The sequence below is a fragment of the Eleginops maclovinus genome, chromosome 15, assembly GCF_036324505.1.
Source record: "Eleginops maclovinus isolate JMC-PN-2008 ecotype Puerto Natales chromosome 15, JC_Emac_rtc_rv5, whole genome shotgun sequence".
NCBI classification, from domain to species: domain Eukaryota; kingdom Metazoa; phylum Chordata; class Actinopteri; order Perciformes; family Eleginopidae; genus Eleginops; species Eleginops maclovinus.
The window spans coordinates 6,954,487-6,969,009 of record NC_086363.1 but is presented as its reverse complement, the minus strand read 5'-3'; the positions used below and the strand labels follow the sequence as shown (position 1 = coordinate 6,969,009).

General features: G+C 43.5%; 2 protein-coding genes across 5 annotated transcripts in view; both read left to right on the top strand.

Moving 5' to 3' along the window:
- The window catches only part of LOC134876739 (sine oculis-binding protein homolog B-like), a 30,144-nt gene extending 23,495 nt beyond the window's left edge, over positions 1-6,649 (top strand). The window contains exons 7-8 of the mRNA XM_063901842.1: positions 46-1,950; positions 4,197-6,649. Of these exons, the coding sequence (XP_063757912.1) occupies positions 46-1,941 (1,896 nt within the window). The 3' untranslated portion in view covers positions 1,942-1,950; positions 4,197-6,649. The remainder of the gene's footprint in view (positions 1-45; positions 1,951-4,196) is intronic.
- A 1,023-nt stretch (positions 6,650-7,672) lies between these two features.
- LOC134876738 (rho-associated protein kinase 2-like) overlaps positions 7,673-14,523 on the top strand; it is a 28,199-nt gene continuing 21,348 nt past the window's right edge. For 2 of the 4 annotated variants that reach the window (XM_063901837.1, XM_063901838.1), the window contains exons 1-4: positions 7,673-8,102; positions 12,051-12,132; positions 12,900-13,000; positions 13,665-13,802. In XM_063901837.1, coding sequence (XP_063757907.1) covers positions 8,007-8,102; positions 12,051-12,132; positions 12,900-13,000; positions 13,665-13,802 — 417 coding nt within the window. In that variant the 5' untranslated portion in view covers positions 7,673-8,006. The remainder of the gene's footprint in view (positions 8,103-12,050; positions 12,133-12,899; positions 13,001-13,664; positions 13,803-14,523) is intronic. The other 2 variants (XM_063901841.1, XM_063901839.1) reach the window with 1 other exon arrangement.

The window sequence follows — 14,523 nt, the reverse complement described above, 5'->3', positions numbered from 1 at the left end:
GATCACTTAATTGACCCTCCACAGTCTCTCTCCCCTGTGCCACAGGTATGCGATTGGTGCAAGCATGTTCGTCACACTAAAGAATACCTGGACTTTGGATCTGGAGAGGAGCGACTCCAGTTCTGCAGCACTAAGTGTCTGAATCAGTACAAGATGGATGTTTTCTACCGAGAAGCTCGTGCAGCTCTCACCAGCTCCAGCCCAAGCAGAACCAGCCAGGAGGGGAGGGCGGACACCATTGTGGCAGGGCAAAAGCTACTCACTCCTGAGTCTTGGAGCAGCATCAGCGGCGCAGGAGATCCCCGTCATAGAAACCTTTCTCCTAGAGGGCCTTCCGCAATCCATGGATCAGCAGAATCCATGTCCATGTCCCCCTCGGAAGCTTCATCTTCTAATTCAAAGAACGCTATCTCTGGACTCAAGAGCCTGGAGAGACCTATCCAGCCTGCTCCCCCTGCTGCAGAGATGTCCCCCCGCCCTGCTTCCCTTCATCCTACACCTTATCCTCGTCCCCCTTTGGAACACCAGCCATTACCTCAAATCCCCATGCCCTTCATCAGACCTCCTCTTCATGCCCAGGGCCTGAAAAGCCCCCATGCCAACCCTCCAAGACACCCAGGCCCCCCTTCAAGCCCTATTTACAGACCTCCTCACTCTCCTCACCTGCAGCCACCAAACTCTTCCATGAATCCACCTATGATGCATCCCTTCCCAGGTGCCTACTTCCCTGGTTTGCACTCCCCTCCTCTGAACATGATGCCAAGAGGTCCAGTCCCGATGCATCACATGATGAACTATGGTATTCCTTCCTTTAGCCCTCTTCTGCCCCAACCCACTATCCTGGTGCCTTATCCCATTATTGTCCCCATACCTGTCCCCATACCTATTCCTATCCCTATTCCATTCCCTTCTAAGGCAAACCTTGAAACTCCAAGTCACAGTGGTGTAATTCAGCCTGTGCCAGAGGGGGTAGACAGAGGTAGATCTAGGGCTACCAGGCCGCCATCACCAGGGGTCCCTGAAGGGGAGAGCAGATTTGTAGCCAACAAATGGGGTGGGAATTTGAGTCAAGGTCTCCCCTCACCCAGTCATCCCAACACGGATTGGGTTAAATCAGAGAGGCCATTCCCTTCTCCGACATCCACCCCTCACAGTAGAGCATCCTCTCCCCGAGCACAGTACAATGAATCCCCCTGCTCAGCCTCAGGGTCAGAGGGGCTGACAGACTTTAAGCATCAGCAGTCGGAGCGACAGGTTATCCAAAGGGTTCTCCAAAGGACCCAGGTTAAACCAAGTGCCAATGGAGTAGTAGACCTGTCAGGGCTGCGAGAGTCAGGAACTGGGCAGGGTCCCAGATCAGGGCTTCAAGAGGTCATCAGACCCACCCCTCCTTTAACACAGTCCCCTTCACATGACACTGTCTACCATCTCCAGGACTCCCACACACCTTCACACAACCCAACCAGCCCAACAGGGAGCGGCCATTTGTACGATGCCACATCCTCTGCTCTGAAATCTCAGGACCACAGTCCAAATGGGATGTCCTCCACATTCACATCCACACCCACCAGTCCAGACTCCCCCCTTCCCCTGAGAGTACCAGCACCACCTGACCCTGACCCTGTGCTCAGTGAGCTGGAGGCCATCAAGGAGAACAAGTGCTCTGTTATTGGCCCAGTGCGAGTTGAGGGGCCAGTCAGTCAGTCAGAAGAGCCCTTAGCAGTAGTCGGGGAGGTAGGAGATGACCCCCATGTTCCTGATGAGGACCATGCCTATGCCCTGCCCACAGCGCCAAAGACAGGTGGGACCACCACCCCGCTGCTCTTGCCCAAACTCAGGGACAAGGGTAGCCTGCGGAGCCCTGCTAATATGGCCAGTGCTGGAGACATGGAGCCAGCTCTGAAGAGGCGATGCCTACGAATCCGCGATCAGAATAAGTAGAGGATGGAGGTGAGAGAGATTCTATTACAAGGCAAAGTATAGATAGACTTGCTTTCACTTGCTGCTCCATCTAATATTACCGAGTCGTACATTGAGAAAAGGACAACACTATTTTTCCTTGTTATCTAACTCGTACATCAACAACAGAAATGCCACAAACAGCCCAGAGTTTGATTCACTGCATTTCCGAGATAGTGATACAAGAGTATAGGAACGTTACTCTAACTGTATTTGCATATGTTTTCTAAATCCCATTGCTTTGTTTTGTGTGGCAAGACCCACCATTGCCGTATTCTGTTTTGGTTGAATAAAAAATGAGCAAATATTTATAAACGTCATTTGAAGAGGGACTGGAAACTGCGCGCATACACACATACACAGGGCAAGCTTAATCACAGGTTTCACAGTATGCGCATGGTCACTAAACAGCATGGCGCCAATGAGAGAGAATCCCAGTAACCTGGCACTCCTTTAGGCTCTAAGGTTACAGCAGGGAAAGGAGGTGGAGGGCACAGGCAGTGAGAGTCACTTTGAAAGGCGATCACTTCACCACAACCTGACAGTCACAACGCTTTGTTTGCGTGGCAGCCTGTTTTGTAGGCTCAGTTTTTCCCAAGATATACGAGTTTGTGTCTGTTTAAGAGGGAGGGATAGATTTCTAAATGTTTACCAATTAGGTGATGCTTTTATCTGTAGTGATTTGCAATGTATGTAAAGGTAGTATGTGAAAGACAGATGGCTGCTACTAAATCGAAACCGTGACCTTGAGGTTATGGGATGGACTTACCAACACTGAGACAGAGACAGAGGGACGGATCAAGTAAGGTTTATCAAGTGTGACCCCAAAGTCAAACTCTTGCTTCTTGCTGTATGAACGGTTTGGCAGTGCAGACATGTTTCTGGGGTCACTGCAGAGACAGAGGTGATTGTCAGTCAGACTATAAGGCGCTGTGAATGTGAAAGCTAGCCCTCATGTGATAAGGCTCTGGGGCTTCACTAGAAAACACAGGGGCTGAACCAGAGCGTTTCAATTACACATGTCATAATGACACCCTGTTCTGGCTTCGGCTCGTCTCTTTCCCATGTAGGAGTTTAGCACTCTCCTCTCTTCTCACATTTCAATCCTTTTCCTTCTCTTCACTCACCACCGCTGTCCCTTGCCAACCAGATGTTGTTGTTAGAGTGGAGCAGAAAAGCCTCCTTACTTTGAACCAATCAAAGAGCATCTTGATTTCATTCTCCTGATTGGTAGTGTAAATGGCTTTAACCCAACCCATCATCTTCACCTGCTGGTATCTCACCAAAACAAGATCATGTTACCATTTAACGTTATGTCATGAGATTAATCTGCTGCTATTACAGGTTTGATTTCAATTGGCCTGGTTTTCTCTCTAAAGGCCACGGGTCATATTTCTGTTTTAAAGTGATGGCTGTTGATAGAGAAAGCACAAGATAAACCTTTATACTTTACCCCAGATGTTTTGTGTCCAAGTTACAGGCTTCCCTTTCACTAAATGAGTTCCAACCTTTGTCATTTGTTGTGGGTCCATGCGTCCCCTTAGTAACCGATACATATGAAATCACAGCATGCTGCTTGTGTCGTGCAGACGGATTTATGGCCCTGCGTTGTGTGTAATGGGAGCTGGCTGCCGTATGCGTATTACTTTAGCTCGCCACCTCTGTGCTCTGGGTTGAACATTGCTGTCTTGTTCCATTGTCTCCACTACTAAAAGTCTTTAAAACATCTCCAACTCTGACAGAATCTGCAGCCAAGTGAAGTATTTCACCTCAGGAAACAGCCCGTTTTTTCGTCTCAGTTTTCCTTGCCTTTATTTGGGATATTTTATAGCCCCGTGTAATCCGATCCCACCACATGGGCATTCGCTGAGCGTTTGAAACTAAAACGCAATGGGACAGAGGGAGTATAGAACCCTGGTTTGGCCCTTACATGACAGTGTGTGTGTTTACATTTAATATGTGTGTGTTTGAATGAAAGTGTGTATTAGTGTGTGTGAGACAGAAAGAGGCCAGATGTTCTTAGTTTGATTGTGCCCCGTGCGACAGTTATCTGAGTGTTGAAACGACTAAAAGCCTCATTCTTAGTGTTTATGTAGAATAGCTGGATTAAGGAATAAGTGTTGAGCGCAGGAGGGGTTGATATAGGATATCTTAGAAATGGAAATTAGAATCAGCCCAGAATCTATAACATCTCACTTCTCTTTCTCCCTCTCCCTTTTCCTCCATCTAATAAACAGACTCCCTGTTTAACACTGTATGGCGGTGCCAGATTCAGTGCCACGCCCTCTTGTGGACAACGCCAGTGCTCCAACCCTCCAGCCTGTCCCTCAGCTGTCAGCCCACCAGAGTGTTGCTCTGCCTGTAGACCAGCAGGGTGCCAACACAGGAAGCAGTCCAGATGGCCATATTATCACAAGTCAACGTGGGGGAAGAACACAACACAGTCACACGTTTTGTCTTGGACCAAAGAGTATTGCTGGAGTGTCATGTTGTGTTCAGTGAGCCCTTGAAACGGAGCATCTCAGATCTTCTCCCAGTCTGACATTGCCCTGAAGTGTGTCTGTGTCTGTGTGTGTGTTTGTGTGTGTTAGTGTGGCTGCCCAGATGCGCTCCTCCTCTTACTCCTCCTCTTCTACTTGCTCCATGCAGCAGACAGGGCTCTGATCAGCCTTGTGTGGTCTTCTCAGATGGAGCCTGAACATGATCTCTTTCCAGGGGAAACGGTTTGTTTTCCCTGCCCGGCTTGCACAAAGAGCCACATTGTTCCTCTCCCCATATCCCACGCTGACTCCCCACTCCAGGTTTTGGGTTACCTGGCCGACAGGGGCTCAGACTTCAGGAGCTTTTTTATTTTTTGACTGACAGCCAAGAATATAGTATATCCTTTTCCCCTCCACCTTGCCGCCCAATCTAAATACGGTACACAGTAATACACTGGGTCTGAGGCTGATCCCTCACAACCGATTGCCTGTGATTACTCTGAGAGAAGTTCTGTTGAGATTAGGACTTTATTGGGCAGTTTATATGCTGCTGGGAGATAACCTGGCTCTCAGAGGAAAGGATTCTCCCTCTGCCTCCTCTAAAACAAGGTGAAAACGAAATAGAAAATATGAGTGGACACCTACTTACAGCAGGTGAGAAGGTCTGTAAACACTTCAAAGATAACGCTGGTCCCTCACCTTTCACCTGGTCCGCCTAAGATTTGATAGCAAATCAGAATTTGAACAAGTAGCCCAATGGCCATGTACGGCCTTATGACCGTTTACCTGATTCAGATTTGTTTTAATGTCCCTCATTGTGATCAGACAATCCTTAATATTAGACTGGTAGTGGGAAAAAAAGTGATATTATACTCAGCTGTCAAATGCTGTAATATGCAGCAATCAGTATTTGTTTCCTTTGCGATAGGGGACACCTGATGAGTTGATCTTGATTAGATTACTTTGACACTTTTTCACACTCCCATTGTAAGATTTCAGCTTTTCCTGTTGTACTCCACACAGATATATGATGTTATATTAATTTATGGATGATGCATCTGTAGATTTTCACAAAAAAGTGCTTTATTTCTCCCTTTGTTTCAGTTTCTTTCTGTAATTATTGTACTTTGTGAGTGCCGAAGCTCTTAAAAGCCCCTTGTCATTATGTTTGTATACTGTATCCCCACTAGAGAGCAGTGTTTGCCATGTAACTTTGCACCTGCCCTTAGTTGAGATAGCACCAGAAGGCCCATAGGCAGCCTGCTGAAACCCATATGAGTACACAGAACATAACACTGCTCTCAGTGCCAGCGTATACCCAATGCCAAGTCAACAGCTTTTCGTCAACATCTTGCTGCCATTATTTTTTCCTTACATCAATTACAGCAGTGTCAAAAGGATCCAGGCTGCTCTTCAAGGCCTCTTTTTAATGAAGAGTTCATCAGTCCCCTGGGATGAGTATTCATCATTACCAACTCCTAGAATAACTCCAAATGTGACCCACCCCTGCCATCATTCCAAAACGAAATGCCTATCTGTTAATGTGTGTGTGTGTGTGTGTGTGTGTGTGTGTGTGTGTGTGTGTGTGTGTGTGTGTGTGTGTGTGTGTGTGTGTGTGTGTGTGTGTGTGTGTGTGTGTGTGTGTGTGTGTGTGTGTGTGTGCGCGCGACACATCTCTCCCCACTCATTCCAGCCTACATCTTCATCACAGGTCATGCCATTATGTTAGTGTCATCCTCGGCTGGCCAGGGGACTTTGTCAGTGATGACATCACTCCGTGCAAATAGCTGGGGTGTCAACAAGTGGTCCTCTGCTCTGACGCCAGAGGCCTAAAAAGACATTGTTAAAGACTGCCATTGTTGGTTCTATTGCACATTTTAATCATTGCCATTTCTGACCTGATACAGTGTGCGTGTTAATCCAATGTTTGGACAAAAAAAAAAAATGATATTATAATGTCAGAAATGATATTGCTGTTGTTGCCTGAAATGCATTGGTACTTTCTGACCTCCCCTATCAAACATTTAGCCCACTGTCTGAATAGCTTATTCACAGATTGTTTGTATTTGAATATAGATTCAGTAACCGAGAGCTTTGGTGAAGACCTCTTTGTAAAGTAAAATAAATAAAAGTTATTCTAAGAGCAATATAATGTGGTCTTTGTTCCTTAAGTTCTTTATCTTTTTCCATTTATTAAAAAAATAAGCAAATGTAATTCTCAACCAATCATTGATCTTGTGTTGTGCTGTAACCTTCTACATTTAAACATTATCCTAAATAATGTTTACGCATCAAACTATTATTTAGATGTTAAGATTTAGATAAGGAGAACAAGCACATGGCGGTCCCTGTAATTTTCTATTTTTAGTGCCAGCGTGTCTGCAAGGCAGCGCATCAGCATTCCTGAAATACTGAAAGTTGGTCGAGGCCCTGAGCTGTGACGGTAAACGAGATGAATGAGATAAGGGAGCAAGAATACTTGGTGAGGACTCGGGTGGATCAGTGATTGGAGGCAGTTAGGTGACCAACGGTGACCCGGCCTGGGGCAACTTTACTCGGGGAAGATATATAACAAAACTGCTGGATAGGAAAAATTCCTATCAGTACTCATCTACACAGGGAAAGAAGAAACTGATACGGTATTCGTATGTGTTTTCAAGTCACATACAATAAGGAAGAAGAAACCGGATACACGGACTTGCCTTCAAAGTAAACGCATATACCAATGAGGTTGTTTTATTACTTGTGTTTTGTTATAATTGAATCATTTTGATTTGATGTTTTCAATTAATGCATAAAATTCATCCATTCAACATACAATCTTGTTTAAAAAATCTGTAAAACATTATAGCCTAATATATTAAATGCAGAATGGTTTTGTCGAAAATGTGTTCCTCAGCTGATGTAAAACACACATAAGACATACGTTGAAATAATAGCTGAAAACACACAATAAATATCTTTCAATTAAACGAAATTACTGTGTATGATTTAGCCATAATTCATAAAAGTTAGATCACATTTAAACAAACATGTTTTACTAGTGTTGATACATTATATTTATTATAAATGTTATTTATAATTCAGCCTAGACTTATATTTCCCATTGAGTTAACATCATAAACTGCAGCATTTTATTCTAAGGTTTAATGTTCCATGCGAGATTTACTTTGGTAGTCCTAACCGGATGTAATGCTGTGTAACTTCACAGCAGTCTCTACAGGTTGGACACGTTGTGGTCGGATCAGATTGTGTTGTATCTACCTGGGAGCAGACTGGACGCACCTGGAAGTGGAGAGCGCCTTCACCCGGCTCTCAAAAGCCTGCTCTGTTGTGAGATATTAATGAAAGAAGAGTGAGCCGGAAAGTGTACTTTGGCAGCGGATAAATAATTAACCTGACAACTCAAGCAGCAGTTTACAGAAGAGCTGACATGAGGAGCTGAGCCAAGCAGTAGCGGAGTGTACCTGCCGCGCGCCTGTGTCCCGAGACTGAAAACAGGCCTACAGGTGTTTTTGTATTGTTGCTGTTTAATGCCATTTGACCTGAATACACTGCACTGTAATCATGCTCGGAGCCGAGGGCATACTGGAGAGCCGGCTGAAGAAGCTGGAGTCCCTGATGAGGGATCCACAGTCGGGACTAAACTTGGAAACGCTACTGGTGAGTTTTGGTTCACTCTTTTGGCCTGATACAGGTGAGTCTTACAACCTAAACTTAATGAGACATACTCTTACACGTAACCCACATAGCTGTGCTCTGATTTGTTAATCTGTCATGATCAAAGATCACCTGTGTCCCGTGTCTCAGAGACAGCTGCAGTAAACAAATCAAAGACCAGTTACACAATCTAGAAAAACACATACTCTTTGATTGCATTGCAAGAGTGAGGGATTACAAAATAATCTTTACAACAGCTTGTAGAAAGTTTAGTTGCCATTTGTTCACTATTACTTTGGCTTTTAGTCAAAGATGCAACAGAGGGAAACCCCACCTAAACTATGTGTTGCCACCTTTTCCTTTATTCCATACAATCCTCACTGTTATGATTAAAATGCTGAACAGGAGTTTAAATTAATTAAATATTATGATACATTTCTAAAAGGGGCATTTAAGCGATTCTTACAATTGAAGCATCTGGAACCAAACTAAACAGTCAGTGCAATCCCTAGATTCTTAGTAGTTCAACCATTCATCTTACCTTGGCACTTCATCATTGTGTGTTTGTGATTAGTCTCTTGGTGTGGCCTCTAATTTGACGTGCCCTCTCTCTGACCTGTCCTAAGAATGTACTGGGCCAACTTTGATGAAACATACTTCCACTGTTCAGCTTATCTACCTCAACTTCTGACAACAAATAAAAAATGTTAGGGCAGCTTTTGTTTTCTGGATCTCTGTCTTGACAGTTTCTCCCACCAGGCCTCAGCTCATATCTTTCAGTACTTAGTAAGTGTGCACAAAGCATTTCTGGAAAGCATAAATGTTTTATTGTTTGCCTTTCAAACAATCCTGAGATACCTGAGGACATTTTAAGACTGGATTAACATGCTTTTCTACATGATCGTCACGCTTTATCTCAGCAAATGTTCTTAAAAATTCCTTTACTGTTAAATAACTTCAGCTGCTTCGTACAGGTTTGATATAGAAAGGGTTTATTGGCAGTCAGGTTATTCTAGGGAAATTTGGCACAAAGAAGAACACAGATAATCATGGGATCATTATAAATATGTCAACATATTGAAAAGATGAGTCGGTTAAAGGGGATTTCATGTATTCTGTCTGATTACATCAAAACAGCCCTTCCATTTGCATATTTCCTGCTGCGGTACACCTTGTCTATTCTCAGGGCGGATGAGTCACAGGTCCAGTGTAAAGCCAGAGCAAACTCAACTCATGTCATACAGTGACAACAATGTGAACTGATCCATTTTAGCCCACATCATCCGTCCATCCTAAACTAACCAGTCATTATTCTCAGTTTTATTTCTAGCCAGCTGCGTCTTGTTCCAAAAAGCTCTGTAGCGGTCCTAACAATGACTGCCCAACGCAGGGAGCTACCACACAGGAAGCTGAAGTCACATCCTGGAATTGAGATGGAGTAAACCTTCCGTGACCTCACATCACTATTTCCTGTTTGTCCAAAATCATCTTTGTTGTGTTGGCATACAATGTGTTTTGTGAGGCATTTTTTTTGTCTGTGGAGGAAAATGATTTGATTCTGAGTCAATGCAGCATTTTTAGAAGATAAGCTGTCGGAACTTTTTCTGTATTGATTGTATTTCTTTTTGATGGAGACTGGGTCAGCACAGGCACAGCCTACATTTCGATTCGGAGAAGCTTTCCATTGTTGCTGACTGTGCTCAGGCAGTATCACCTCACAGTGAGTGGAGGAGGTGGGAGGTGTTGTCTGAGGACACACAACCAAACTTAAGGATCATGTTCAGATTTGTTTAGATTCCTGAAGAGAAAATCAAACCAGTTGGATCTTATTATCTTCTGCTCTGGCTGTTCTGAACCCTTCACACTTGATAAGATGACATGTGATGACTTTACTTTATATACTTAATTGTAAATAAGTAGTTGATAGTATCACCAAATAAGTCACAACAACCATGATAGAACTAATGATAACATGATGAAGAGCTAAGACCTCTTTTTATCAGTATAATGCAGGTATTCCTTGACTTTAAACCCTTGGTATTCTGGCAATGCCTTCTTAATTCTAGCCAGCTTCAGGTTATTCTTGGTCCGACCTCCCTCTCCAAAAAAAAAAGAAAGAAAGGGAACCCCCAGTAGTAGTGTGCTAACTTCTCATGTGAGTTTGGATAATAGCCCAAAGTATACAATACATTTACACAATCCTATGTTTATCAGTTGTTACAGAGGCTGTAAGTTATAAATCAAGCTGTTCTGAGATTACAGACAGGGTTGGGTTCAGGAAGCAAGAAATATTAGCTAAGAGAAAAGTACAAAACTCACCTATGGACAGTATCACTCATAATACGAAATGTTTTAATATTTTAAACTGTGCAATGTGAACATCCATGATTGGCTTCTTCCTGACTGCCTCTGTTTTTGCTTTGCTGCCAACTGTTGATAGTGTAAAACCGGTATCGTGTTGACTGCATATTTATGTGTGTGCAGGTACGTCCTTGTGACCCACTTTTAAAACGTAGCTCTGAGGTGCCACCAGTGGAAAAAATATATTAAATAAAAAAACTCCTCAGGGTTCCTTTTAGCTATCTGTCAAAACTGGTTTATGCCCAACCGATTTGACAAGGAATTAATTTGGAACAGAGCTCCAGCCCTATTGGCTGACTCATTTTATAACCCTGTAAATATTTAGATGTGGTGCAATTTGTGTTCCAGGTGATTTAATAAATAATGGGCATATTCAGACTTAATGTGTCAGATACAAGGTAGTATGACAAGATGCAGCACCCTCCAAAAGCTTCATTTGAACCTGCTATAGATATCATTTGCATATCTAAATAGAGTTCAACATTTCTAGCAGACTGTTGAGTCCCCTTGCTATTGCAGTAACCATGGCAGTTACAACACACACACACGACACACACACACACACACACACACACACACACACACACACAGGGTGTAAAATGATCACAGATCCTCCAGCGCTCAGCATGAATCCAGTACCATAAGCTGTTTGTCCCACAATAACTTCTGAGCCTTTCGGTCTATTTCTACCCGTCTGCGGTGGGGGAGATCTCTCCGCACCGCTGCTATTTAAAGGTGCAGAATTGTTCCACATGCCCCTGCCCACCCACTCACATGTCCCCGAACAAACAGACACCGCTGTGGCTCTACCACACACACTGGATGTCTCTACTTGACCCTTGTTTCTGGGGAGCTGTGGGTCATACCACCCCCCTCCCCACACCTGCCCTGCCAGCCTCATACGTTTGAACCACAGATCCTCTAAGTGAAACTCAACACCGCTGATTTAAGCGCTGATGACACTACTGAGGCCCCGGCTTTTAGTGTGCCACTGCCCTCTGTGTTAAGCCATCGGGAGGGGTTTTGTGTGTGTTCGGATGGATCTGTGTTTGGGCAGGGGGCTGTAACAGCACCGTGAGACTAGTTATTGTTATTTGACTTGTTATGTCTTTACATCCAATCTCCATTGTCCTCTTTGTCACTGTTTTGTTATGTGGCACATTAGCAGGCTCCTTTTCTCTTCCTTTTAAATGTTGCATTTTGGAGCACACTTCTTACAAGAATTGAATTCCTTCCTTCCTTCCGTCCTTCTTTCCTTCCCCCGTTTTTTTTTATCAGCGAGCAGAAGGTCAGGATTGTTTACAAGACTTGTCCTGATTAAGATTAAAGAGAGACTCGTAAAAACATATTTTCCCCTCCCCAGAAGCATGAAAACATGACTATACTTAATATACTATACTATACTTAACCCAAGCAATAATAAACCCACTTCTTCTTTCAATGATTTAAAATGGGGGCTACTAGGAGTTACATTATTAGATAAGGTGTTACTAGACTAAGTTAAATATTGAAAAAGAAAATCCATACTTTGTTTCTGTCCAATTGTTTGTTCTCAAATGAAATGATATTTTTGTCTTTTCTTTGCTACAGGATTCCATGAACGCACTGGCGCATGATCTGAATTATCCTGCCCTGCGGAAAAACAAAAACATAGAGGCGTTTCTGAGCCGATGTAAGAGCTACAGTGTGTTTGGTGAAGGTCAAGATTCTCGTGCTTAGCTTGAAAAATACCAATAAAATTAGTAAACACAAAACAGATCACTCTGGTCATGAAGAATTTAATATGTTTCTTGTTTGTCATTGCACACAAACTAGTTTAAACTTGTTGGAACTTGCCACTTTCCAGCAAAGTGTTATGTTTACAGTCGTTGTTTTAGCATAGGTCACAGAAGTGATAAGAACCATGAATAACACATCTGTAGCATGATTTGGTATTCAAATCAACTGCTAGTCAGCCCGTTACAGCCAACACATTGCTAAAAGTTAGATATGAATCACTTTTGTACAGACTTTTTTGCTTCATCAGCTTGTAGCTTGTGGGTTTAAAGGGACTCTTCCAGATTCAATCGACTCCATCTGCTCAACGCTGTTTCAGCTGAAGGCATTAGTTCAACACTGTCCCTTATATTTACGACCCATATGTAATGTTCTTATTCACGCTCTTTTGGTTTTTCTCTTGTGTATGAGAAAAATAAAGCACTTTTTGAACATTAAAACATGGTCACAGGAGAGGCACAAAATAAAACTATGATCCTAATAGGGCCCCTTTAAGAGAGCACATTTGACTGGTCTGACTACATTTTCACTTTGGTCAGTTGAGGAACATTTCTGTCCCTGTGCAACATGTTGACTCTCCTCTCTCTGACCCGTTACTTTGAACCTAAATTGTTGAACCCTGACCTGTGTGTTGCCATAGTAACATGTCTCTCTTTCCTGCAGATGAAAAGGCAGCGAGTCAACTCCGAGAGCTGCAGGTGAAGATGGAAGACTTCGACAAAGTAAAGTTGATCGGAAAAGGAGCCTATGGAGAAGTGCGGCTGGTGAGAAGCTTTTGTCTGTAAAGAACTGATAAATAAAGGGTGTTAATCATTTTAATTATGGTGCAGTAGGATATTAAGGGGAATGGAGCAGGAGATTTCCTCCGGATAAAGATGAATTCAGCCATTTGAGCACCAACATACTCGAATTGTGAACCACTAGAGGGAGCAACAATCTTTCTAATTTACCAAAACATTCAACATGTAACATCTGCAACTTGTTTTTAGTGTTCCAAGCATAATTGCCACCTTTCTCCTCATCATGGCCTTCATTATGTAAAAAAAAGAAGTAATTAGAGCAAGCACCAAGTCCTTGCAAACCCCCAGTTTATCCAGATGTCTGTCTCTGGTGCTGGTTGAAGCTTGAATCTGGTCTCTGCTGAGCGTCTTGTGGTAGAAACGAGTCTGGACAGGCTCAGTGTGTGGGAGGGGAGTGTGAAGTCTGGTGTGGGGGTGTGGAGGGGATGCTTCGTGTGTTTGTGTTTGAATTCTTGTGTAAGCATGTCTTTCTAAGGGTGTGTGCCTTCGATTATGGGTTCCCCTCTCTCCCTCTATTCCATGTTATCTTTGGTCATTGTGACACTGTTACTATCTCGTTCTGATTGTCCCTGCGCCGTTATCTCTGTTTACACGTCCCCTCTTTTGTCTTTGTCCTCCACTGCTGCAGGTTCGTCACAAGGCCTCTCGCAAGGTGTACGCCATGAAGCAGCTTAACAAGTTTGAGATGATAAAGCGGTCAGACTCTGCCTTCTTCTGGGAGGAGAGGCACATCATGGCCTTTTCCAACAGTCCATGGGTCGTACAGGTGGGCGCATTCACAGGCTTTTATTGTATTGAAACCACAAAATAAGTAACATAGTAGAAGGATGAAAACATTTAAACATGAAAGAAAAAAGCTTGTGCTCAGTCACACCTGCCCTCCTTTCAATAAAGACACTGAAGTTGAAGATGAAGAAGATGAAGAAGATTCAACTTTATTGTCATTGCACAGAGTACAAGTACTAGGACAACGAAATGCGGTCTCTGCATTTGACCCATCCTAGTGTTAGGAGCAGTGGGCTGCCATTATGTACGGCGCCCGGGGAGCAGTGTAGGTAACCAGTGTCTTGCTCAGGGACACCACGGTGGCACTTGGTCTTTCGGGGACTTGAACTGGTGACCTTCCAGTTCCCAGGCCAAGCCCCTATGGACTTCGCCACCACCGCCCTGTTGTTGACCCCTTTGTGAATACACACCATCCTATCATGCTTAAGACAGTATACCAATTGAATTAGCATAATTCAATATTCAGTCTGATCCCCCTGTCTGCTTGAGTTGTGGTTTATTTAAAACTCTTCTATCTCCTGTCTGTACAAATGACTTGCTTGGTTCACTTCAAGAGAAAAAGAAGATTTTGCAAAGACACCAAATTGGCTAAATATAGCTGTAGTCATTTTGGTTTTCTTTTGTATTTTTACACTTTAAACCTATACAAAGCATGTTATACAGATAAGGAAATTGGTATCAAGATGTTTTTTATTTCCAAA